Source organism: Mirounga angustirostris, unplaced genomic scaffold (genome assembly GCF_029215605.1).
Source record: "Mirounga angustirostris isolate CCGP_5_RB_7025 unplaced genomic scaffold, mMirAng1.0.hap1 SCAF_1, whole genome shotgun sequence".
Lineage (NCBI taxonomy): Eukaryota > Metazoa > Chordata > Mammalia > Carnivora > Phocidae > Mirounga > Mirounga angustirostris.
This window is the reverse complement of record NW_026991709.1, coordinates 137,131,868-137,159,495: the sequence shown is the minus strand read 5'-3', so window position 1 is coordinate 137,159,495 and position 27,628 is coordinate 137,131,868. Positions and strand designations below refer to the sequence as shown.

At 39.7% G+C, this 27,628-nt stretch overlaps 1 protein-coding gene across 3 annotated transcripts in view; it reads right to left on the bottom strand.

The window, feature by feature from the left end:
• UBE2E1 (ubiquitin conjugating enzyme E2 E1) overlaps positions 1 to 27,628 on the bottom strand; it is a 79,735-nt gene that overhangs the window by 6,386 nt on the left and 45,721 nt on the right. The window contains exon 4 of one of the 3 annotated variants that reach the window (XM_045903881.2): positions 5,839 to 5,895. The exons of the other annotated variants lie outside the window; for them this stretch is intronic. Within the exon in view, the coding sequence (XP_045759837.1) occupies positions 5,839 to 5,895 (57 nt within the window). The remainder of the gene's footprint in view (positions 1 to 5,838; positions 5,896 to 27,628) is intronic. 3 annotated transcript variants of the gene reach the window in all.

The window sequence follows — 27,628 nt, the reverse complement described above, 5'->3', positions numbered from 1 at the left end:
ACTGGATATTCAAATCAAGGTGGCTACTTGTGTGTAATCAGCTTTCAGTTTGGGTATAAACTTTTCGGAAAGTTCAGGAAAAAAGAAAAGGGCATTAAGGAATCAAGTATGCAACATAAACATAATAAAAAAATACCATGCTTCTGTCAAACTTTGAAAATGCAGAATAAAGGTGGGTTATATTAAGAAAAATAATACTAAGTGAAATAATATCAAATGCAGTTGAAATCCTAAAGCATGCAACAGGAGCCCTAGAGAAAACTAAACAGCATGGATCCCTAATCTGTGGATCCTCAACCAGGGGACTTGGGAGTTACAGGGAAGGATCTGAGAACCCACTGGAAGGACCAAGCATTGCTGCTTGAATAAAAACTTTACTCACTTTAAAGCTGTTACTGGAGAAATTCATATAACATTTTGTCATATGCATTTTATTAATCACAGAATGAAACAAAAATTACAGTCCTGCAAATCTTTTGCCTTTTTTTTCTTCCAGGTTCTCACTGTAAAGTTAGGATCTACTGATCTAGAAGGTGGGTAGAGAGACCTATGGGGAGGAAGGGGTGAGGGCCCAAGTTTACAACTCTGGGAAGGCCACTGCGAAGGAGAACGAGGAACAAGAGAATCTTTACGTGCAACACTACAGGGAAAGGTCTGTTCCAGCACCCCACCCTCTTCTCTATAAAATGACTAACTAGGTTTACCCTCAGGTCAGCATATTCCTTTACCAGCCTTCTGTCCCCACCCTTTAAGATACGTTTTAGTTCCACAATAAGAACTTACAGAAATGTACTTTAGAATGGCATGTGATTTAAATTAGTAATTAATTTAAGTGATTAGAAAGTATGAGAGATGGGGGAGTTTAAATTAAGGGAATATGGGAACAAAAAAAATACACATCCCTGTTTGAAGATGTTGCAACATAACTGTGATTAGAATCTTGGCATGAGGCTGAGACTGAGAAGGTGGAAGGAGACCATGCCTTTGCCTTTCAGATTTTGTTAGACTTAAAACACCTCTCAAAATAAATGTATAATACACAGAACTCTTACACAAGTCAAAAAAAAAAAAAAATTCTGCCCTTGATTCAGTCTTTTTTCCTTCTAGTCAAAATAAATAGAGCTGTGGCAAACATTTTAAGAAAAATAACAGTCAAGGGCACCTGGCTGGCTCAGTTCTTAGAACATGTGACTTTAAGATTTTATTTTTTGAGAGAGAATGAGAGAGCATGAGAGGGGGGAGGGTCCCAGGCAGAAGCAGACACCTCACTGAGCAGGGAGCTGGACGTGGGACTTGATCCCATGACTCCAGGATCATGACCCAAGCCACCCAACCAACTGAGCCACCCAGGCACCCGAGCATGTAACTCTTGGTCTTGGGGTTTTGAGTACAAGCTCCACACTGGGCATAGAGCTTACTTTAAAAAAAAAAAAAAAAAAGTCATTTCTACTTTTGACACAATATTTTCTTCTGTAATGGTTTCTGACTTCAGAGAGATACATTAACATTAGCAGCAGGGACTGTCATGAACCACAACATTCTTCTGAAGGAAGGTCTGCCTGTTGACTGATCAGCACCAAACTCAATGACAAGGACTCTTCCTCCACCAGCCTTTCCCTTAATGCTCAAAACCCGTTTCCTCCAGTAACCATGGGACAAGGCGGCTACACGTCATACTTCTTACTGCCTTATTAATACTATATTGGTAATTAAATAGAATTTGAACAGTATAAAATATAATCAACACAGTCATTTAAGGTATAATCTTAAGAAATAAAACCAATTAGGAAAACTGTCATTAGAGCGGTCTTATTACAGAATTTGATGGGCTCTCTAGATTGACTTGAAAAAAAAATTTTTTTTTTTTTTTAAGATTTTATTTGAGAGAGCGAGCACATGAGGGGGGAGGGTCAGAGGGAGAAGCAGGCTTCCTGCTGAGCAGGGAGCCCGATGTGGGACTCGATCCTGGGACTGGATCATGGACCTGAGCCAAAAGCAGTTGCTTAACCAACTGGGCCACCCAGGTGCCCCTGACTTGAAAATTACGATAATTACATAAGGTAGTGTTTAAGCTTCATTCTGTTTTAAAATCATGTTTTTGTAAGTCCTCCCCAACTCCCATCCTCAATACTAACTTACTATAGACTACTGTTCTTCCATTTCAACAGCAACCAAAGATGGATTTCAATTTTTAAAGAACATCCTGGAAGCAAGGTGAAATTATACTCAGTGTTTGTAGATTATATTTCTATCTGATCAATTTTTAACATTTTTATTGGGAGAGATGACCCTTGCATACAAACACAGAAACCCTAATTCAGGGATTATTTTAGGCATAAGTCTAAAAAGCTTAGGTATGTGGCCTCATATCCTAGGGAAAAAAGTTGAGGGTAAAGGCTGGGAAGATGAAAAGAAACATGCTACAGACAAGCATATGGATAGCAACAGCACAAAGTAAGTGAAAAATGGGGCAAGTTAGCAAATGCGCCAGCATATTTCAAAAAAGGGTAGAGGCTCATGATCAGCTGAGTTAAAAGCTCATTCTACCCACCTAAAAATCCCAAGTAATCTCTCAAACCAGTTGCTTATACAAAATGTATTATGTCATAAAAACCTCCAACTCCCAGGGCGCCTGGGTGGCTCAGATGGTTGAGCGTCTGCCTTCGGCTCAGGTCATGATCCCGGGGTCCTGGGATCGAGTCCCGCATCGGGCTCCCGGCTCAGCGGGGAGCCTGCTTCTCCCTCTGACCCTCTCCCCTCTCATGCTGTTTCTCTCTCGCTTGCTCTCTAAAAAATAAATAAATAAAAATCTTAAAAAAAAAAAAAAAAAAAACCTCCAACTCCCACATGCTCACTGCTTTAGAGCAGTAGTTCTCAATAAAGGGTGGTTTTGCCCCCCAGGTGACATCTGGCAATGTTTGAAAATATTTTGGGATGTCACAACTAGGAAGGAGCTGTCACCTAGTGGGTAGAGGCCAGGGGTGCTGCTAAACATTCTCCAATGCACCAGGCACCAGATAGCTCCCTACAACAAAGAATTCTCTCAAGGGCCGCCTGGGTGGCTCAGTTGGTTGAAGTGTCTGACTTTGGCTTGGGTCATGATCCCAGGGTCCTGGGATTGAGCTCCACATCAGGCTCCCTGCTCAGCGGGGAGCCTGCTGCTCCCTCTACCTGACGCTCCCCCTGCTTGTGCTTTCTCTCTGTGTCAAATAATAAAATCTTAAAAAAAAAAAATTCTCTCAACCCAAAATGTCAATAGTGCCAAGGCTGAAAATCCTGCTTAGAGAAATGTACTCAAGGTTGAGCTAATATAGGTTAAGAGCTTCATAGTTTGAATCCTTGTTGTCAGACTCTAGTGCCCATCCTCATCTTTGTTTTACTGCTGTGTGTGGTACAGAAAAAAAAAACATTCAATGTCCAGGGTTGTTGTTATTAAAAGTTAGACTGGGGCGCCTGGGTGGCTCAGTTGGTTAAGCGACTGCCTTCGGCTCAGGTCATGATCCTGGAGTCCCGGGATCGAGTCCCGCATCGGGCTCCCTGCTCAGCGGGGAGTCTGCTTCTCCCTCTGACCCTCCCGCCTCTCATATGCTCTCTCTCTCTCATTCTCTCTCTCTCAAATAAATAAATAAAATCTTTAAAAAAAAAAAAAGTTAGATTGGCATGTGCCCTAAATGTTCTATAGACCCCTGATACTCAAAATGTGGTCCCTGGACAAAGCAACATCAGCATCATCTGGGAGTTTGTTAGAAATGCAGACTTCAACTCCACCCCACACCTAATGCATCAGAATTTGCACATTCAAAGTTTGAGAATCTGGGGCACCTAGGTGGCTCAGTCGTTAAGCGTCTGCCTTCTGCTCAGGTCATGATCCCAAAGTCCTGGGATCGAGCCCCACATCGGGCTCCCTGCTCCGCGGGAAGCCTGCTTCTCCCTCTCCCACTCCCCTGCTTGTGTGCCCTCTCTCACGCCCTCACTCTCTCTGTCAAATAAATAAAAATCTTAAAAAAAAAAAAAAAGTCTGAGAATCTGTTCCTGCTCTCGCTCTGTCAAATAAATAAAAGCTTAGGGTGCCTGGGTGGCTCAGTTGGTTAAGCGACTGCCTTTGGCTCAGGTCATGATCCTGGAGTCCCTGGATCGAGTCCCACATCGGGCTCTCTGCTCGGCAGGGAGCCTGCTTCTCCCTCTGACCCTCTCCCCTCTCATGTGCTCTCTCTCATTCTCTCTGTCTCAAATAAATAAACAAAATCTTTAAAATAAATAAATAAATAAATAAATAAAAAATAAAAGCTTAAAAAAAGCCGGGGGGGGGGGGGGCACGCCTGGGTGGGTCAGTCGTTATAACGTCTGTCTTCTGCTCAGGTCATGATCCCAGGGTCCTGGGATCGAGCCCCTCATCGGGCTCCCTGCTCAGCAGGAAGCCTGCTTCTCCCTCTCCCACTCCCCATGCTTGTGTTCCTGATCTTGCTCTCTCTCTGTGTCAAATAAATAAAATCTTTAAAAAAAAAAAATAAAAGTTTGAGAATCCAGCTACAGCGGACATTAAGTGGCAAATAAATGCCAACTCTACCTTCTAATCATCTAGGCTTAATTTTACCGTTTATATTCTCTAGCTCTCTCCTCCACTACCTATAATTCTCTGCAGTAAGAAGTATCAACCCTGGTAATGCTTACTAAATACCATATAGAGAACTTAGAAAATGCTTTTATAGGAAGAGACCCACAATCAATTCTATATTCCCTACAACCCACTACTCAAAATCCATTCTTAATTTACTCTTCTTTTCCTAAGACATTCAAAGAGAATAGGACAGAATAGTATAAATGCAGCAATCTACCAGAGGGAATCCTCTTCTCCCACAATCATCTCCCAATAGACATACTCTCCAGGGAATGAAAGCTGCCTTCTCCATGACATCTACATAGCACATGCAGAGGAATTTTATAAAAAATAAAAACAAAAAGCTGCTTATCCTCACCTTCCCTTCATAAAACAGTTGCCATTTGTAACCCAGAAGTGAGTGGCAGAAGGAACTTGAAAAATCAGAAAAAACCTCAGTAAGGTGACTAACACACTAGTGGCTTGGTGAGGTGACATTGCTATTAAAAAGTGGGTTGGTCACTTTCTAATAACTAAGAGAGGCCTCCTCCTACAAGGTGGTACTGCTGGGGATGTACCATCCAGGTTATCATTCCCTGGGAATAACTTAACAGTTCAAAAGCCAACCTAAAGGACCCCTACATAAGAATTCAGATCAGTGGTATCCAGCATATCTAAGCAGTTGCACTGGAACGAAGTGGGCCCAAATAGGGGGTTACAGTTTCCTACACATGGGAAGAAAACGGACTCAGACACTTAAGATCTAGAACAACATGATCCACGTCCACTAACAATGGTGTTCCCATGGAGCCCCCCCAAATTGTGTCATAAACATTGAGGAAACGGTGCCTTTCCTCCAGCAGAAAGGGGATAAACCTTCAAAGGAATTTGATAAAACTTTTCATAAAGCACAAGGCTGATTTTAGGCCTATGGAAACTGTAGAGTTCATTTTTGAAATCTGTTCCAAACCAGAAAGTAGACAGATTGGTAGGTATTTACACACTACTGCAGACATGTGTATTTAACAATCTCTCTTAGATCAGATTTTAAGTCTCTAGAGAACAGTAATTTTCCACACATACTACAGGGCTTAGTATAGTAGTAATTAACAATATTTAATTAGCTGGCAAAATATGTACCACTGTTCAGAATTACATGACAATATTTCCAAATGAGGTGAAATAACAAAACACCGCAAAGGCTCAATCTTGCTCAGCTAGCCATTCAATTGTAGTTTTACCTTATATGTTGTTGCTTTAGAAAACAATCCAGCCCTTCTGGAAATCTACACTCCAATCTTGAAAAAAGAAAATCAGATGCACACAGAGTAAGGACACAATTTTAAAAAGAAAACTAGTTTCATGATAATTTGAAAGAGACAACAGTAGGGACAGTGAAATGAGCAGATCTAAAACACTGTGGACATCACTGGGTCCTTACCACCAGGGAGGGATGGCCAAGTAATGACAGTGTTTAATAAACTGAACTAAAAATCATGCGTTAGGGGTACCTGGGTGGCTCAGTCGGTTAAGCGTCTGCCTTCAGCTCAGGTCCTGATCCCCAGGGTCCTGGGATTGAGTCCCACATCGGGCTCCCTGCTCAGTGGGGAGTTTGCTTCTCCCTCTCCCCCTGCTCGTGCTCACTCTCTCTCAAATAAATAAAATCTTAAAAATTTAAAATAAAAATCACGCTTTAACTTCTGGATTACTGACATACGAGTGGAGTTTAAAGGTACCAAGCAAGTGAAATGCAAGCTAGTCAAATGTCAAGGGCCTAAAAGGAATTGGGGTGGGGAAGGGTGGAGAATGGCACATAGGAAACGTTTAGAGGAATTAAATAAAAGATCGGCATCTCTTGTGTCTCAAAAAACCATTTTTTCTATACAAGGTTAAACAGGTAGGTGTTCAGGATAAAGGTAGATCAGACAATAGCTCTTTTCTGCAGAACTATACAAGCTTGACTTAACAATTCTAATTTGCTCTTTCCCCGGAGAAGATAGAAAAAGGGTCAGAATAGAATCAAGTTCCCTCTACTGCCACTAAAATAATCCAGAGCAGGATATCTGCCTTACAGTCAAGTGGTTGAGTCCTGATTTTTTAGTTGCATTGCTTATATTAGCATATATAACACTGTTATCTAAGTGAGTAAACAGAAATCAATTATCAGTCTCTGGTTCTTATAGTAATCAGTTCACAGGGCCTACAAAAGCACAACCAACTCTTCTATTGGGATGATAATTGTGCTGTGGGTAAGTGAGAGTAATGGAGGAAAGCAGAATCTCTTCTTTAAACTTTTGAAGGGGATATGGTACAGTTGTTAACACTTGTACCTTCCACACATTTAATGCAGATCCTCAAAAGCAACAGTGTTGCAAGGAAGGCTATTTAAGCAATACCAAAATTCTCAAAAGGGAACTTACCAGGTTTTACTCAATTCTGCGATTCTACAGTGTATCTTTTCACTAGGAAATGACCTCAGTTAAAAGTTTCCCATTCACTCACACTCAACTGCACAACCTCCACAAGGAACTGCTGCCAATCTCATACTGCAGGTGAAGTAGGCAGGGGGTGGCATGGTAAGAGGGAAATGTGAGAAGTAAAAAGTGTAAATGCACAAAAAACGGGTTAAACATCTTGCCACAGAGCCAAGAAAACTGCCTGCACTATCTTGCTGCAGTGATTTGGGGGGTGGGGGGGTCATTTATCATGTGGTATGAATACTCAATTTTATTCTCTGGTAAAGCTTTTTTAAATTAAAATAATTTTAAATTTTTTACTGCCCCTTTTTGCTCTTAAAAGTGTTCCAATTAGAACATTTATGAGGACATCTCAAAACACCCTCCTATACCACCCAATCGGCCTGGAACTGCCCTGACAGTCTCTTAATTGTAGCAATTTTACTGATTCTTTGTCCTCAACCAGCATCCTCTTTCCAGGGATTTGGGTGAACACCCAAGCAGGTATCTCTCATCCTAGGTCCAGATCCCTACAACATCCCTCAGTGCAGAACTCACGTGGATTTGGTGGATAAAGAAGTTCTGAGCTAAAGCTGGCATTCACATCTGGGAAAGGCTAGATCAGCACTTCTCTGAAGACCCTTTCAGCAAGCCCACAGGTCAAAACTATTTTTACAATTCTAAACAGTATTTGCCTTTTTAACTCTAATTCTCTCACATTTGTACTGTGAAGTTTTTCTGAGACTACACGAGGTGTGACATGACAACAGACTGAATGCAGAAGCAGATAAAAAATCCAGTTGTCTTAAGTCAAGACGTTTAAGCAATTTGCATATATGTAAAACAGTGTCACTCTTCTAAGTGTTTTAGCTTTGGAAAACGTTATTTTCATTAAAAATGTAAACATGTTTTTGTTACTTTAAAATGAATGGTAAATATTTTTAATGTTTCAGCTTTAATCCTGAATACAGTAAAAATCCATAATAATGAGCCATATAAACAAAAGCTCTTTGGGGCCCATAATTTTTAAGAGTGCATACTGGGGTCCTAAAACAAAAAAGGTTTGAGAACAGCTAGGTAGATCAGCATAACTGGGCAACAATTTTAAAATGTATTTTACTCTTACTCCCATCTGATATTTAAAAAAAAAAAGTTTTAAACAGGAACTAGAAGCTGTTTGTCTCTCTGCCCTTCCCCCTCTCTCTGCACCTCGGAAACCCTAAAGCCCATGTAAGAAGTGTGACTACCCTGAAGCCTACCTACTGGAGAGACCATGTGGAAAGACCAAATATAAGGCATGACACCCCAGGTGTTCCAGCCCTTAGCCATTTGAGTTTTCTTGGCCCAGGCACCAGACATGCTGAGTAAAGAAGCCTTCAGATAGTTCCAGCTGCCCCAGCAGCCCCCAGATAGACCGGAGTTTGATAAATGGTGGTTGCTGTTTTACACACTACATAGTTTAGGTTGTTCTGTGAACACTCCCCGGGAATAACCCTCAACCAATAGCTGATGGTGGAATGGGATAATTCTGAGGTAAATGCTTTATCCAATTCCCCAGAGTTCCCTTTGGCAACTTTCACTGTGGGAGCTGGTACTAACAGTCTTTCCTACCCTGTCTTCCTTCCCACTTCTAACCTTTGTTCCTTACACCACTAAAAAACTACTTGTATTAGAATTCTCATCTTAAGGGTCTCTTTCTGGGGAAAGCAAAGCTGAGACACCACTGAAGTTGGACACACACAAAGGAAAAGATGAACAGATATGATTACATAAAAACAAATCTGTAAGAGAAAGATTAGAAAAGGGTGGAGGGAAGAGAACTGCAGTACATGATTAAGGGCTAATTTCTTGACTATGAAAAAAACTTGAAACATACTAATTGCAATGGATAAAGGACTCAGGCTTTTCTCAACAGAAACTCATATGGCCAATAAATTCTCAATCTTACTTAGACTCAAAGAAATGCAAATTAAACACGGAAGCACATTTACCTATCAGACTGGCAAACATTTCAAGATTTTATTTATTTATTTGACAGAGAGACAGCAGGAGAGCACAAGCAGGGGCTCAATCCAAGGACCTTGAGGATCATGACCTGAGCTGAAGGCAGACGCTTTAACTGACTGAGCCACAGGCGCCCCAAGACTGGCAAACATTTAAAAGACTGGAAATCTGTGTTAACTGTGTGATGAAATAGGCATTTTTTTCCATTGCTGGTGGGAGCGTAAATTAGTAATCACAGATTGTGATTAAGTATAATATATTCAAATATAAATCCAGTATACCCTTTGACACAGAAATTCTGCTTCTCAGAGCTTACCCTCAGGAAATAATGGACACATGCACATGGCTATAGTATCAGGATATTTAATAAGAACCTTATGTATGATGAAACAAGTTTGGAATGAACTAAACTATCAATAGGAGGGAGGTTAAACTGTGGTACAACCATACAGCAGTATTCTATGCAGCTCTTAAATGATATGAGGTATACATACTCAACAGGGTTTTTAAAAATCCACAATGTAATGTGAAGTGAAAAGGCAGATTTCACAACAGTATGGAAAAAATCTCATTTTCATTATAAGACATACAATATAACCAAACTACTGATCATGGTTATACCTGCAGGATGAGATGCAGGGGATTTATTTTATAATAACAATGTATTTCCATTCTTAAGAATATAACAAAGGGTAGAAGAAATGGAATAAAATTCACCTAGTGATAGAGAAAGTCAACTAAGAGAGAAAGAAAAGTAACTGTGCTTACCCTGGTAAGGAGGGTTTTTGACTGGAAAGCCAGGCTTTTAAACTTGCGGGGATGCAGGATACTCAATCTAGGCAATTTAAGCCCAGTTTTCATAGACTGGTTTAGAACAAAGTTGCTAAGGGTCTCAGAGGGGTGACTTTTGACAAGTTCACTCCTGCCTGTCAGGGCCCAAATACGTTTTCAACAGTGACCCAGTGATTTACTGCCATCTTTGGGTGAAGATCTAAAACAGTCATTCACAGAAAATGAGTAATACTGCTCCCATCCCCAACTTAGAGCCCCGTGAAAGCCATCAGTAACTATATGGGGTTAAGGTGTCCTATGGGCCCACTGAAGGACAGATTTGGCCCTACTACTATAAAAGCTTCCACTGACAGTATCGCTCTTTCCTGCCATCTCCTCCCTCCTCTCTTCAATTCAGGCCCTCTCTCCTAACCTCTTTTTTCTACCATGCTCCACATAGGGTGCTGACAGACTGAACCCAGGGAGAGACTGCAAACCCTCCAACAGCATAAAAGCAAAGGAGCTCAAGTTTATACAACAACAGCACACAAGTATTTTTCAAAACAAGGCGGAGGGATCGGACAGCCTACTCAGCAGACACACCCACCAAATACCAACAGTTAGCTAAGATGATCTGTTCAATGACTAATAGTCAAGATATCTAACCGTCAATTTATCTAATAGTTAATTAAAACATGAAACATTTGAAGTGGGTGGACTTAACTGCAGGTAAATTGTGCCTTAAAAAGTAGGTAAAGCAGAAAAATACCCTAACATTTGCTGAGAAATTTATCATTTTTAACCATTCTTTCATAAACTTTTTAACCTTTACTCAAATCCTTTGTATCAGGAGAGGTAACATTATTCCCATATTATTTTTTTTTTTAAAGATTTAATTTATTTGAGAGAGAAAAAGAGAGAGAGCACAGAGGGAGAGGGAGAAGCAGACTCCCTCCTGAGCAGAGGGCCCAAGGCAACCAAAGGCACTTAACTGACTGAGCCACCCAGGCACCCCTCGTTATTCCTATTTTAAAGATGGGGAAGCATTCAGAAGGTTAAGTGATGGGTCTGTACAAAATCCTAAAGCTAGGAAGTCACACTTCTGGTCAATACCACCCAGGCTTTCCTACAGTGATATTATTTTCCAATACATCCATGGAGTTTCTAATAAAATTATCTGTCTTTGGACTCCCCACCAATTTTGTTTAATCACATTTACTACTCTGCCTTTCCTACCTTATTATTTTATTTCTCTTTTACATTTGGATGGAAGCTAGAGTTAGGACCAAGAAAATCTTATGACCTGCTAAGAGGGGTTATTAAAACTTCTTAAAAATTGATTCAGGTTTTTTTTTTTTTTGTAAGCAATGAATTAACTAAAAAATAAGTATATACCATATGGAGTACTACTTAGTGTGGAGGAGAGGGGATTTTAATAATAATGTGACAACTCCAAAACTTGAGAACCCCCAGCTTAATGAAAACCAAAGATGGTTTTGGGAAACAAGCATCAGTTCAACTGAGTAATAGTCCAAATGTTATGCTCTTAAATTGCAAAAAGAATAAGCAACACAATTTTTTAAAGAACTTTTAAGCGGGGGGGAGAGCTAAAAAGGAGGTACAGAACATGACACCTACTTCCCCAGCTCAGAAGTCTGTCTGGTCCACTCCACTCCACTCCATTCCATTCTAGTCCACAGTGGCACTGGGAGGTCCAGCAATCACTGGAATGAATGACCTGCACTGAAATGGAGGTCAACTCCTGCCTGAGGATACAGTATCACCCACTGCTCAATGCTCTGTGAAGCTGAGGCCTCTGCAACCTCTTTGTTCCCTCCCTCTCCATTGCAGGATCTACAGCTCAGAACCACCAGGAAATCACAGGGTCAGGAGGTGAGGAGAGCTATTTACTGCACTTGGAGAGTCATTGGCTTCTTTCTTGGCCCCAGCTGGCCAGGAGAGAAAGGCGAAGGCTGTTTATATTTGCAAAGGGCTGAGAGTGTGAATGAGGGAGGCTGTGCCCTGTAGGTCAAATACAGGGCTGCGTTCGGAGGGGAGAATCTGCTCTGGCCTCTTGTTCGCTGCTCAATCTCATCACCAAATCTCTGTCCTGCTGTCTACGCATACTCTTCTAGCTGAGGAGCGGAGCAACTGCTTTAACAAAACTAGGTGCTGCAGCAGTTGCTAAAGAGGCCCAAGTTGGAGCACCCACATGTGACATTTCACAGGCCGCCCAAGTCTAACTTAAAGTTTACTCCTGGGCACCTGGATGGCTCAGATGGTTGGGCGTCTGCCTTCGGCTCAGGTCATGATCCCAGGGTCCTGGGATCGAGTCCCACATCGGGCTCCCGGCTCAGTGGGGAGCCTGCTTCTCCCTCTGACCCTCTCCCCTCTCATGCTGTTTCTCTCTCGCTCGCTCTCTAAAAAATAAAAATCTTTAAAAAAAAAAAAAAAAAGTTTACTCCTAGCACTGGTAAGCAGACAGACACACATGACCTTCACCAGTGGCCACTGACCAGCTACCATTCTGGCTTGTAAATTAGCACAGACGCAGTGCATATGCTACGTCATGTTAATATCAGGTGCTTCCTAAAAGGATTCTCATTATTTAATATTTAGTAACAAAGGAGTGCAAAGCGTAACACCCCAACAGAAAAGAGTCCTAACAAAAATGTCAGCTAGTAATTTCCAATTTTATATGAAAAAGACTCGCAGAACTGCTAAGGTATAGGCCTATTCAGGCTAAGTTTTATGGAAAAGGCCAAAAGGCAAGAAAAGTTCTGACGAAAAGAGAGGAGGAGGTACCTGTTCCAAGCCGAAGGTGAGGCACTTGGCTGAGAGGTACAAAATGTGGCTAATAGCCCACATACATGATTGGAAAATAAGGTTAAAGAAGAGAAGGGCATGAAAAATGAAAAAAAGAAAGGAAATTTTAATCTTATTTCTTTCCTTCTTAAAAGGAAAAAAAAATAACCCTAATTTAAGTACTGGACCAGAGGGGGAAGACAACTATCTCAGAACACATACATAAAGATGACAGATTGAATACATGTACCACCTTTTACTCCTTCCCCAAACTCCGATAACATGACAGTAAAGATATTTTTTTAAAGACATAAACCTACGAAGATGGGAAGAAAAGGAAAGGAGATAATATTAACAGAAGTTTGGAAGCTAGGAGGAAAATGGGCAAGGAGTAAAGGACTCGACATATCCAAGAAGTTGAATCCTAAACTGGCTGTGAAGAAAGCCAAATCAAGCCCAGGTAGACTACCTAACCCTTCCTAAAGACTCAGGAATCTGTGGTGCCCAAGGAGGTTGAGAATGAGGCAGGGGAATGTTCTAAAATAAGGACTGGTTAAAAGTGTGTCTAAGTGGGGCGCCTGGGTGGCTCAGTCGTTAAGCGTCTGCCTTCGGCTCGGGTCCTGGTCCCAGGACCCTGGGATCGAGCCCCACATCGGGCTCCCTGCTCCGCGGGGAAGCCTGCTTCTTCCTCTCCTACTCCCCCTGCTTGTGTTCCCTCTCTCGCTATGTCTCTGTCAAATAAATAAATAAAATCTTAAAAAAAAAAAAAAATATGTCTAAGTGGTCCAATTCCAAGACCCTGTGTGACAGGTGAAATTTTAAGATTGGCAGCATGATGTCCTCCCCCCAGTACACTCTGATCTCCTCCACATGAGCATGGGCATAAGTTCTGACTTGCTTCTCCCCAAGAGAATAAGGCAAAGTTGATAGGACACAGCTCCCTGGATCAGGTTATGTTTTCTATAAATTCTTAACATTATATAAGATTTGGTCTTAGCTGACAAGAGAGAGACTGTCTTACTAGTCTTGAAGGAGCAAGCTGCTATGATGTCAATTGCCCGCAGAGAGGGCTAGAGAACTGCTGTGGCCTCTAGGAGCAACTGACTTCAGTCCTACAGCTGCAAGGAAGTAAACTCTGTGTCACAACTACATAAGCCTGGAAGCAAACCCTGAGCGACAGATGAACACACAGGCTAGCTGGTTCCTTGACTAGCCTAAAATACCCTGAACAGAGGTCTAAGCTGTGCCCTGACTCCTGACCCATGTGAACTGTACATACTAAAATGTGTGTATTGTTTTGAACTGCTAAAGTTTTGGTAGTTTGTTACACAGCAATAGAAATCCTGCCAGACTGGGGTTTATTTTCTGGAGAGGTTTAAAACTGAGGGTCTCTGAACCAGGGGACATTAATATGGATGAGGGCAGAGGTGCTGTACTGACAATGAGCTTATGTATGGCCAACAATAAGATCCCCAGTTTTCTTTCTCAGCTCCCAGAACAAAGCTTGGCCTTCACCCTCCAGACACTCTCCTTTGGGGGATGTGAACAGCCTAGAGGACAGACCTCAATAAAATTAAAGGCTCCCTAACCAAGTTAACAGATAACCAAGGAACATGGTTCTTCTCTAAAATGGCAAACAAAGATCAAAACAAACTAGAAGACAATTAGAGAAAACAGAAATTACAAAGAAAATTTCAAAATAAATGGAATTACTAATATCCAGAGAGAGAGAAGATACTGCACTGATGAAACAAGGATATGGCTAAAACAAAAAAGTATTCAGAAAAGAAAAAGGAGGGTAGGGGTGGCATGGTGATAATGGATGAAGGTAGTCAAAAGGTACAAACTTCCAGCACAAGATAAATAAGTTCTGGGGACATAATATATAGCATGGTGACTATAGTTAACAAAACTGTATCATATATTTGAAAACTGCTACCAGAGTAGATCTTAGAAGTTCTCATCATAAGAAAAAAAACTGAAACAATGTGAGGTGATGGATGTTAACTAAATTTACTGTGGTAAAATCATTTTGTAATACATATATCAAATCACTATGTTCTACACCCTAAACTAATACAATGTTATAATTATATTTCAATAAAATGGGGGCGGGGAGAAAAGAGGAGCTTTTAGAAACTAAAAATGAAAGCAGACAAACATACTTCAACATAATAAAGGCCACATGTAACAAACCCACAGCTAACGTTACTCAATGGTGAAAAACTGAAAGCTTCCCCTCTAAGATCAGAAGAGGAGGACGTCCACTCTCGCCATTTTTATTCAAGATAGTACTAAAAGTCCTAGCCACAGAAGTCAGACAAGAAAAAGAAATAAAAGGCATCCAATTGATAAGAAAGTAAAACTGTTGACTACTTGGAGATGACGTGATCCTATATACAGAAAACCCTAAGGACTCCACCAAAAAACTATCAGAATAAATGAATTTAGTAAAGTTGCAAGATACAGAAATCTGCTGCTTTTCTATACACTAATAATGAAGCAGCAGAAAAAGAACTTAAGAAAACAATCCCATTTACAATTGCACCAAAAATAATAAAATATCTAGGAATAAATTTAATCAAGGAGGTGAAAGGCCTATACTCTGACAGACACTAATGAAACAAACTGAGGATGATACAAACAGAAAAACAAACCATGCCCCTGGATTGGAGGAATATTGTTAAAATGCCCATACTACCCAAAGCAATCTACAGATTCAATGTAATCCCTACCAAAATACCAAGAATATTTTTCACAGAACTAGAACAAACAATCCTAAAATTCGAATGGAACCACAAAAGACCGTGAACAGCCAAAGCAATTCTGAGAAAGAACAAAGCTGGAGGTTTCACAGTCCCAGATTTCAAACTATACTTCAAAGCTGTAGTAATAAAAACAATATGGTACAGGGACAAAAATAGACATAGATCAATGGAACAGAATAGAGAACCAGAAATAAACCCACAATTACATGGTGAATTACTCTACAACAAAGGAAGCAACACTATACAATGGGGAAAGGACAGTCTCTGCAACAAGTGGTGTTGGGAAAACTGGACCACTTCCTTACACCATACACAAAAATAAAATGGATTAAAGACTTAAAATATAAGATCAGAAACCATAAAACTCCTCAAAAGAAAACATAGGCCGTAATCTCTTGGACGTGGGCCTTAGCAGTATTTTTCCGAATGGCTCTCCTCAGGCAAAGGAAACAAAAGCAAAAACAAAGCACTGAGACTACACCAAAATACAAAGCTTCTACACAGGAAAGGAACTATCAAAAAATGAAAAAGGCAACCTACAGAATGAGAAGACATTTGCAAATGATTATCCACAGGGGTTAATATCCAAAATACTTAAGAATTCATACAACTCAGCACCAAAAGAGGGTAATACTTTGATTTAAAAATGGGCAGAGGACCTGAAAAGACATTTCTCCAAAGAAGAATGGCTAAGACACATGTAAAGATGCTCAACATCACTCATCATCAGGGAAATGCAAATCAAAACCATAATGAGGTATCACCTTGCATTTGTCACAATGGCTATTATAAAAAGACAAGAATAACAAGTGTTGGAAGGATGTAGAGAAAAGGGAACCCTCCTGCACTGTGAGTGGGAATGCAAACTGATGCAGCCACTGTGGGAAACGGTATGGAGGTTCCTCAAAAATTAAAAATAGAAATACCAAACAATCCAGTAAATCCACTGCTGGGTATTTCCAAAGAAAAAGAAAACATTAATTTGAAAAGACCTATGCACCCCAGTGTTTACTGTGGCATTATTTACAATACAAAACACTTCAGTGTTGGGCGCCTGGGTGGCTCAGTTGGTTGGGCGACTGCCTTCGGCTCAGGTCATGATCCTGGAGTCCCGGGATCGAGTCCCGCATCGGGCTCCCTGTGCGGCAGGGAGTCTGCTTCTCCCTCTGACCCTCCTCCCTCTCATTCTCTCTCTCTCAAATAAATAAATAAAATCTTTAAAAAAAAAAAAACTTCAGTGTTCACTGACAGATGAATGGATAAAGAAAATGTGGTATACACATACAATGAAATATTACTCAGCCACAAAAAAGAATGAACTCTTGCATCTGTGGCAACATGGATGGACTTAGAGGGTATTACACTAAGTGAAATAAGTCAACTGAGAAAGACAACTACTGTGTGATTTTACTTATATGTGAAATCTTTAAAAACAAAGCAAATGAGTGAATGAACAAACAACAGAAACAGACTCCTAGATACAGGAAAACAAACAAACAAATCAAAACAACTGGTAGTTGCCAGAGAAGAAGGGGGGAGAGGATGGGCAAAATAGGCAAAAGGAATTAAAAGGTACAAACTTCCAGTTATAAAAGTCAGTCACAGGGCTAAAAAGTGGAGCAAAAGGAATATATTCAATAGTATTTTATTATCTTTGTATGGTGACAGATGGTAACTACACTTACTGTGGTGAGCACTGCATAATATATAGAATTGTGGAATCGCTATGTTCTACATTTGCAGTTGACATAACACCGTGTCAATAACACTTCAATTAAACACATACACACAATGAACAAAAAAATTTTCAAAAATATAATGAAGGGTAAAGTTATAATCTCCCAAAAAAGGTAGGGAAAAGGGTTTAAAAAATATATATATATATATACAACTTTCTTGGTACAGACATGTGTCTTCTGCAGGAATGTAGTTGGAAAGACTAAATGAGAATAAATCAGAGGACCTTAATATTAAATGCCTACCAAACAATTTAGATTTTAACAGCTTTGCACCTACAGGAGTGAAGTTGAAAAAACAGTCACTGTTTTAAGAAGTAGAAAACTCTAAATACTGAAAACATCAACCTATTCAGAAACAGAAAGCTACAAATTCAATCTTCAATGAATGAAGCAGATAGCCTAATTAGGGGACTACAGAAACCTAACAACCTGCATTGGAGCAGTGACAGAACAAAATTATCTAGGGGAAAATCCTAAGTACTTCACTGTGACAATCCTTAGGAGTTATCAATAAACCAAAAATCCTCTGAATACATCAATACATACACAAATACGATGCCTACATCCAATTCTCAGTGAGCAGAAAGAAACCCGAAGGGTCTCTGCCTGGTCTGCCCAGTCTCCCAGCAGTATTGTTAACCAGATATCCCAAACACTACCATGTACCACTTAGTTAAGTCAAGTCATCATTTGCTAAATCAATAAAATTTGAGTTTATGTGTCTGATCTTGCATGTTCAATATGGTATTAACATTTCCAAAAACTATCAAACCATGTACCCTGATTTTAGTTCAGGAAATATTTACCATTAGTTATATGCTTAACTGGTATTTGTTTGTTGCTATATGCAGTAGTTAAAAAATACAGTGTACATGCTACTTTAGATACTGTTTAGGTTTCTTTCAAGAAGTTAAAAAATACCAGTTTAATATTCTTTTAAAAACACCATTTAGATGGCTTTCTGGCTTTATTTAAATGGGATTTATGCCTTACAGCATATAAAAATGGAAGGATTTGGGAAAGAAACACATCTCATCGGCTTATCTGGCAGCTTGGTTAGTTTGTGCTTTTAAGAACCCGGGCTCACAGTTTATAAAGACTCACAAACAGGCACATTCAACACCACATAAGCAGGAGGTAAAATGAATTCCAACATAAACTCAGGCTAGCCACTAAAATCCAGTGGATTTTTAACCACTAATTATACCTCTACCAGAATTTAGTTAACCGAAAGCATTGTCAACATTTAGCCATTTTAGTGTCTTGTTAATGTGCACTTCACATTAACAGCACCACACAAAGCCACGAGGAGGCACACCAACTAAGACAGTGCTAAAACGATGACACAAAATCAGAGCAGTGGAGAGTTGTTCCGCACAACAACGAAGTTAGTGAGGTGCCGCCGACAGCAGCGGAGGAGGGGCAGCGGCAGCGCCGTCCCGACCCCGGTTCCCACCCACAGAAACCCGATCCAAGGACAGAACGCTCGTCTGTACTCAGCCAAGGTGAAGGCACTCAGCAGCCAAGGAGCAGACAGCTGCTAGAGCAGGCAGGCTGACAAAGCAATGAGCCTCCGAGTCCCAGTCTGGTAGAGCAAAATGCCTTTGTCCTCCAGCAATAACCATGTTAATCAGAGCCATCCTTCACTTCGAGAGACCCTTACACACTTGCTTTAAAGTGCAAAGTGTACATACAGGATGTGGTTCTGGAGAAGAACTGCCTCTCCAAAGGGAAGTAAAGGAAAATTTCAGTGGCTTTGGGGCTGCTAGACATGGAACTGAGAGTATAAGATACATTTTAATGTGTTTTATGATAATACAATAAACCAATTAAAAAGTATCCACTTAGACCATAGTTGTTCAGCATTATGCTATGTAGAAAGTTCTTATAAGAGTCACAAAAATGTCTACTGTCTATTCTCATAAAACTCCCAGCTAAGAGGAGGGTCAACAACAAATGATTAAAACACAAAGCAGATTGTTAGAAGATGGATAAAAGGGCAGTGGAGTAGGTATCTGCAAACTCAAGTGCAGGTGGCTTAGAAATGGGCCAATATAAACATAGGGGCAATTCTCTCTTTCCTTCCCTCTCGCACATGCACGCAAACATGCTGGCTTTCCACCATAAGAAGAGCGCCCTTTCTTTCACTTGTGAGGTGAAGTGGGGAAAAAAAGAGGACAAGTATTTAGAACAAACTCCCCCAAAATGAACAGCCTTAGTGATGTAGGTCAATGATTCTTACACACATTTCCAAGACAAAGTTTTCACCAAAAGGTAAAGAATAAAGTATTTGTTTTCCATAAATTTTAATTTATTTAATACAAAGTTCTTTCTGTCCATTCTGATATCAAGTTGTTCCTATTTTGTGATAAAATTATCCTTTGTTTTGTGAAATGTTGAGGACAGTAATGGTGATTTTGTTTTCAATGTCCTTGCAAGACAAAATAAAATTAGGACTTTGTATCAGCCCCCTGTGAGTTGAAATTTCATATTTAGTACTGTAGTAACAGCTTTTGCCCATAACCCTGGGTGGGTTTGGTACACATCTCCAGTTTGATAGGCAACCAAAAAGGTTTTGGAAAGAACATCCTAAAGCACTAAATGTGCTATTTTACAAGGACTTCTCACTTATCTTGGTATCCCTTGTTCCCTCAAACTTCAATTCTCCCACATGAAAATTTCTATCTTCAATTCCGTTTCTTCTTTTCCCCCTTCATTTCAGAAGTATATGTGCATCTTTCCAAGAAAACATGTGGTCTATCAAATTCCTCTTACTTTATCACTGAATCTAACACTTAGTTACAAAAAGTTCAAACTTTCCCATGCAAAAAGAGAAACATAATTAAATAAAGCCTATTCCAAAGTATACTCCTAAATACCTCTTACCCCACCCCCCACCCCTTCCAGCTCCGGGTCTAGCTTTCTCCTGCCCTTTAGTGGCAACTTCCTGCTTCCACCTACACACACCCTTCCACCTGAGATTCAATCCTGCTTTATCTCAATATTCCAGTCAACTGTTCTCTTATAAGTAACAATGACCGTCCAATCTCAAAATCAAACAGCATTTCCAACTTCCTTCATTAGCTTTTTGGTCAAGAACTGATCAATCCTGCCTTCCTGAAACTCTCTTGCCAATCATGGTATTAATTTTCTGATTCTCAGCTTAATTCTCCTCTTACCTCTGAACTCCCCTCTCTCCTTTCTAAAGCCTTTCCCTGTTAATCCGTCAAAGCACAGGGACAAAGCCCAAGGAGCTCCCCTTGCAACAGTATGAAGAGAGCGATGCATTTCAGGGGAGGGTTTGGATATATGTGAGGTCCAGAGTGGCCTTAGTGGGCATTAATGGAAGGAGAAAGGGAGAAGGCAAAGTCGGAATCTGATACAAATTTAGTAGGAACTCTTAGCACTGTCTTAACAGTTATTGGGCCTTGACAAACTAGAAAAATAATGTCTACTACAAAGCAATGACTTTCAAACCTTACTCCAGATGGGGGAAGAAGGTTTTGATGTTTTTTAAATGCTTCATTTCCCTGAAATCTGTTTTAAGAAAGGGTTACAGTGCTTTCAAAACCTTTAAAAGTACACTTCATAGTAAGATACAACTAAACACACAAGGAACTTGAAAATAAGAACAGCATACAAAAATTCCAATTCAACCCTCAGCTTCTTATCTAGCAAGCGTGGCCAATGATATCCTACATACCACCTCACTGAACTAAACCGTGAGAAAGTAAAGGAAGTACTATATAAAATGGCTTTGAACCCTACAGCACTATTTAAACCCACACAATTATTTTTAAAGCAGTAAGTGCTAAAATTTTCATAGAAATAATGACTACTGGAGTATTAATAACAGCTATCACAAAAATCTAAAGCTACATTTTGGCTTTCCAATAATCAACTTAATCTTTTCATTTTAAAGGTCAAAATTAATGTGTTAAGAATCCACATAGCTAACAAAAGCATTATACTGAAATCAAATAATACAAACATTAATATCGTATTATTAAGGTACGTACTGATTTAATAAAATTTAAAAACACAGACTTGCAAGAATGGTGGAAGTGTCTCCTTAAGACTGCAAATGTGTACCCCTTAATAAGAGACGTTTTAGAGACCTACCTTTAAAAACCCAAAGATTGCTTTAAGCACGCTTTAATTTCACCACTACACAGTGAACTCTGTATTTCTATATTAGATACATACCCGAAATAACTGCTCTGTGCATCTGTAAGTTGAAAATATATTCCTCATTTTAATTTGAAAACTAGAGTCTCACAAAATAATTACTCTAAAGTAATAAAAAATTATACCTGAAAATCCTAACCTGTTCAGAGAACAATCTGCTTTCATAAATGTGAAGCCTCTATCATACATTTAACTCCCACAAAATATCATCAAGAAGCTGGTCAAATGAGTAATTAATCCATATATTCATTAAAAGCAGACATTTAAAGATATACTTCTCAGTAATTCTCATTTAACCATAGGATTTAAATTCAGTATTCCATGAAAGCAGTATCACGATCCTAGGTATTTAACAGAATCTCCTAGCTTTTGTAAAGGCCACAAGGTGCTGCTTCCTCCTACAGCACACACATAAAAGTTATTATTCCTTTACTATCCATTAATGAAATAGATCCTAACTTATTTTAAATTCCTACGTACAGACCTTAATTTGAAAAGATTAACAGCTTATTAGTTAGGACTTATTCAGTTACAAGCAAAGATACCTAACTTAAATGAGCCTGAGCCTAAAGAATTTACTGGCCCACATAATTTAAAACACCAAGAGAGATGGCACCTGGTGGCTCAGTTGGTTGGGCATCTGCCCTTGGCTCAGGTCATGGTCCCGAAGTCCAGGATCAAGCCCTGCATCGGGCTCCCTGCTCAGCAGGGAGTCTGCTTCTCCCTCTGCCCTTCTGCGCACACGTGCGCACGCGCTCTCTCGCTCTTATCTTAAAAAAAAAAAAAAAAAAAACCACAAAGGGAGGGCCCAAAGGGTAGTGTCATTAAGGGCTCATCACCTCAACTATGGGTTGACTTCATTTTGAGACAGGCTCTCCACACATGATGACTTGGCAAAGACAGACATCAGAAGTTCAAGACCCACATCCAACTCACAGCTACCTCAGAAAAAAGGACAACCTTTGAAAGAGCCCTCCCCAATACTTTTGCCATAGCTCCAATCAGTTCAGATTAGGCCAAACAGGGGCGCCTGGGTGGCTCAGTTGGTTGAACGACTGCCTTCGGCTCAGGTCATGATCCTGGAGTCCCGGGATCGAGTCCCGCATCGGGCTCCCTGCTCAGCGGGAAGCCTGCTTCTCCCTCTGCTTGTGCTCTCTCTCTCTGACAAATAAGTAAATAAAACCTTTAAAAATAATAATAATAAATAAATAAATAAATAAATAAATAAAAGATTAGGCCAAACACCCTGCTCTGAAATGACCATTGTTCTTAGAAGAAAGCAGAGCTCTGGTGGGCTGGGCTTGAGTCCTGTACCACTCCTGTGGGGTCAGGGGAGACTCTTGATGGAATGAAAAGGGCTATTACAAAATGAGGGGTGTTGGTACCCTAAAGGATGTTAGATGAACAAATAACACCTATGTTAGTCATGGGGAAGTGTTCCCCCAAAAATACCACCAGGGTGTTTTGAGGAGCACTGGCAGACTATCAAATGCAAAAACTGTACAAAGCAGAGCTATTGGTTTACATGTAGTTATTCTCACCAATTTACTCATTTTCAAAAAACAAGTAATTAGTGACAAATGCCTCCTTTTCCCTGCCAACTTCCCTATATGCATTTAATCTTAAAAGCTGAATTATGAACACAAATGTATGACAGACTGAAATTTAATAGTTAAAACTATAAAACTTCAAGAAGAAAGCATAGGAGAAAATCTTCATAATCTTGGGGTAGGCAAAGAATTCCCAGGACACAAAAAGCATGAATTATACAAGAAAAACCAACAAACTAGACTTCATGAAAATTTAAAAGTTTGGCTCTTAAAAAGACACTAGTGAAAAACCCACACGTAACACCATACTTAATGGTGAAAGACTGAGTACTTTTGCTCAAGATTAAGAACAAGACAAACACATCCACTGTCACTATTTCTATTCAATACTGTACTAGAAATTCTAGCCAGTGCAATTAGGCAAGAAAAAGAAGTAAAACTATCTATTTATAGATAACATGATCTTGTATGGAGAATCCTAAGGAACCCACTAAAGGCTATTAGACTAATAAACAAGCTGAGCATGGTTGTAGGGTACAAAACTCAATATACAAAAGTTGATTGTATTTCTATATAGTCTACCAATGAATAATGGCAAAAAAAAAATTTTAATTCCATGTATAATACCATCAAAAAGAATAAATAAAAAGTACGAAATATATATACTGGAAAGTACGAAACATCATTGAAAGAAATTAAACAAGACCTGAATAAATTGAAATCACATCTTATGTTGACAAATGGAAATCTAGCATTAAGATAGAAATATTTCCTAAATTTGTTCTACAGATTCAATGCAATCCCTATAAAAATTCCAGCTGGATTTTTTTTTTTTTTTTACAGAAATTGATGAGCAGATGCTAAAATTCATATGAAAATGCAAGGGACCCAGAATTCCCAAAATAATTTCAAAAAAGAATAAGGTTGAAGACTCACATCTCTCAATCTCAAAACTTACTACACAAAGCTATAGACATTAAGGCAGTGTGGTACTGGCCTAAGGCTAGATATATAGATCAGCGAGACAGAACTGTGAGTTCAGAAATAAACCCTCATATTTAGGGTAAACTGATTTTTGACAAGACTGCCAAGACAACTCAACGGGGAAATAGTCTTTTTACGAAATGGTGCTGGGATAATGCAACAGCCATATGCTGAAGAATGAAGCTGGATCCCTTCCTCACACCATACACAAAAATTAATTCGGGGCATGGACTTAAATGTAAGAACTAAAACTATAAAACTCTTAGAAGAAAACATAGGAGCAAATATTTGTGACTTCGGATTAGATAATGGTTTCTCAGCTACAACTCCAAAAGCACATGCAAAAGAAAAAATGTATAAATTGGACTTCATCAAAAATCACAAACTTTGGGGGGTGGTTGGGTGGCTCAGTCGTTAAGTGTCTGCCTATGGCTCAGGTATGATCCCAGGGTCCTGGGATCAAGCCCCGCATCAGGCTCCCTGCTCAGCGGGGAGCCTGCTTCTCCCTCTCCCACTCCCCCTCTGCTTGTGTTCCCTCTCTTGCTGTGTCTTTCTCTGTCACATAAATAAATAAAAATCTTAAAAAAAAAAAAAATCACAAACTTTGGGCTGCAAACAATACCATCAAGAAAATGAAAAGACAACCCACAGAATGGGAGAAAATATTTGCAAATCATGTATCTGATAAGGGACTTTTATATGGAATATAAAGAACTCTTAAATCTCAGTCATAAAAAGACAAAGCAAATTTTCAAATGGGCAAAGGATATAGACTTTTCTCCCAAGAAGACATATAATGGCTAATAAGCACATTAAAAAAAAGGGGGGGGGGGCTTAACATCATTAACTATTAGAAAAATACAAATAAAAGCTACAATGAGATACCACTTTGCACCCACTAGCTGGCTATAATAAAACAGAGAGTAAGTGTTGGCTAGATGGAAATGTAAAATAGTGTACCCACTATGAAAAACAGTTTTGCAATTCCTCAAAATGTTAATACAGCCCTCCTCTTTTGGCCTTCTGTTTAAATCCTTCCCCCATCTCCCTAGTGTCTATAAAATTTTCCCTGACTACACTTTTATTTCTCCCATGTCTGATCTGCCAGGGCAGTTTGTGATTGTACCACATATTTATTTGGGCATTTATATACTTGTCCTGTTATTTTTCTTGAAGTTGTGTTGTGATTATCTTCCTCTGAGCTCCTTATGGTAAGGACATACTTGGGCAAGAGAACATGATGGGACCGAACCTTTATTAAGTATCTGCTTAATAAATACTTAATATGCATTACCTTAAAACAAGTTATAAACTCAGAGCCTGAGTTTCTTCACGTATAAATCACTATACTACGACCAAGGCCTGTTGTAAAAACAGGGAAAAGTCCAAGATATCCTAAGTTAAAAAAGCAAGGTGTGGAAACAGGAAATATGTTAGAGAACATATTACCATTTGTGTTTATAAAAAATGGAGGTAGGGGGTGCCTGGGTGGCTCAGATGGTTAAGCATCTGCCTTTGGCTCGGGTCATGATCCCAAGGTCCTGGGATCCAGCCCCACATCAGGCTCCCTGCTCCGCAGGAAGCCTGATTCTCCCTCTCCCACACCCCCTGCTTGTGTTCCCTCTCTCACTATCCGTCAAAAAATAAATGAAATCTTAAAAAAAAAAAAAAATGGAGGTGGGGAGGGGGGTTTGTGTTTCTCTTTTTTTAAGATTTTATTTATTTTAGGGGCACCTGGGTGGCTCAGTCATTAAGCGTCTGCCTTTGGCTCAGGCCATGGTCCCAGGGTCCTGGGATCGAGCCCCGCATCGGGCTCCCTGCTCGGCGGGAAGCCTGCCTCTCCCTCTCCCACTCCCCCTGCTTGTGTTCCCTCTCTCGCTGTGTCTCTCTCTGTCAAATGAATGAGTGAAATTAAAAAAAAAAAAAAATTTAAATTTATTTTAAAGGGGGGGCGGAGAAGTAGGAGAGGGACAAGCAGACTGTGCTGAACGCGACTTGGGGCTCGATTCCACAACCCTGAGATCACAACCTGAGCCGAAATCAAGTCAGATGCCCAATCAACTGAGCCACCCAGGCGCCCCATATGTGTTTCTATAGATTAAATATACCTAAAGTAACTTGCACAGGAAACTTGCAACAGCAACTGCCTTTCAGACAGGAAATGGGAAAACTTATTGTTTCTCTATACCCTTTTCTACTGTTTGAATTGTCTTATCATGTGCATTCATAACCTCCAAAATAAAATTTTTAAAAATTACAATGTATACAATACCCACACATATACAGATATATGAAATATGTATTTTTTGAAATATATTTTTTAAGATATTAATACCACAGGGTATTTCTACCCTTTGAGGTAAAAATAAACTTCACTTCAGTTGTAATTATCTTACTAATATTTATCACCACCCTTATTTTCTTTGAAAGTGCTTATTTTGACATCATGTTCTACTGAGACATGACATTAATTTACTGGATGTATTCTTTTCATCTAGGGAGTCAGAAGACTGACCCATGCTTTATTTTTTTTTTTTTAAGATTTAATTTATTTATTCATGAGAGAGAGAGAGAGAGGCAGAGGCAGAGGGAAAAGCAGGCTCCCCGCTGAGCAGGGAGCCCAGCACGGGGCTCGATCCCAGGATCCCGAGACCATGACCTGAGCCAAAGGCAGATGCTTAACCACTTGAGCTACCCAGGAGCCCATACTTTAATTAGTAGTGTATGTGCCTGGTGAACAAAGTCATTTCACATCCTGGTTTGCCCAGGATAATCCTGCTTTATGCCTACTGCCCTGGCATAATTACCAATGATAATTATATGATCACCCAACTAATGAACCAAAGAGAAAAGTTTATTCTTCTTATAACATCAATCAGAAGAACCATTCCACCAACTTAAGGAAAAAATTACCACAATTTTTTATAGTAAATTCCTCTTTTGGAAGTACTGAGAAATAACAACATGACTAACATTTTGGGGGTTTTTTGGGTTTTTTTTAGAGAAAAGAAGCGTGCACATGCGTGATGCAGGGGAGGAGCGGGGGGGGGGGGGGAGACAATCTTAACAGGCTCCACACTCAGCAAAGAGCTTGATACGGGGCTCGTTCTCAAGACCCTGAGATCAGGACCCAAGCCAAAATCAAGACCTTAAATGACTGAGTCACCCAGACGCCCCTAACATGACTAACATTTTGACCTCACAAAGCATACCTGCTTACTATCCTTAGAGCATTTCAAGGTAGGAGTTATTTGTTCATCCTGATAAATCATTTTAAAAGGAAAAAAACCCAGCTGTTTAAATACTACTGTTATTTTAAATAGAAGGAAAAAAAAAAAAAAGGCTGCCTCTATTTTTCATCTCTACCAATTCCATCTCGAATGGTATACTTCAGGATATAGTAAATAAACACTCCAGTTTCCCTTTTCATTATCCATTCCTGAACATGTTTAAGAAGCAATTAAAATAAGTTAAATGTTACATTAGACCGTAAGAGATTTATTTAATCATTCCTTCTTGACCACTGAGAACTACTTTCTCTCATAAGCACTGGAAGTTTATGATAAAACAAGAAATTTCCCAAAATAACAGACAATAACAATTAATTTTATTAAATAATCCTGAGCACTGGTTTTCAAACTTCAGTTGACTAAGGACCATTCTGGAGCAGGGTTTGCAAACTATGACTCACATGGGCCAATCAGGCCCACTGACTGTTTTGTTCAAACAAGGTAAGAATGGCAAATTTTACATTTTTTAAGTAACT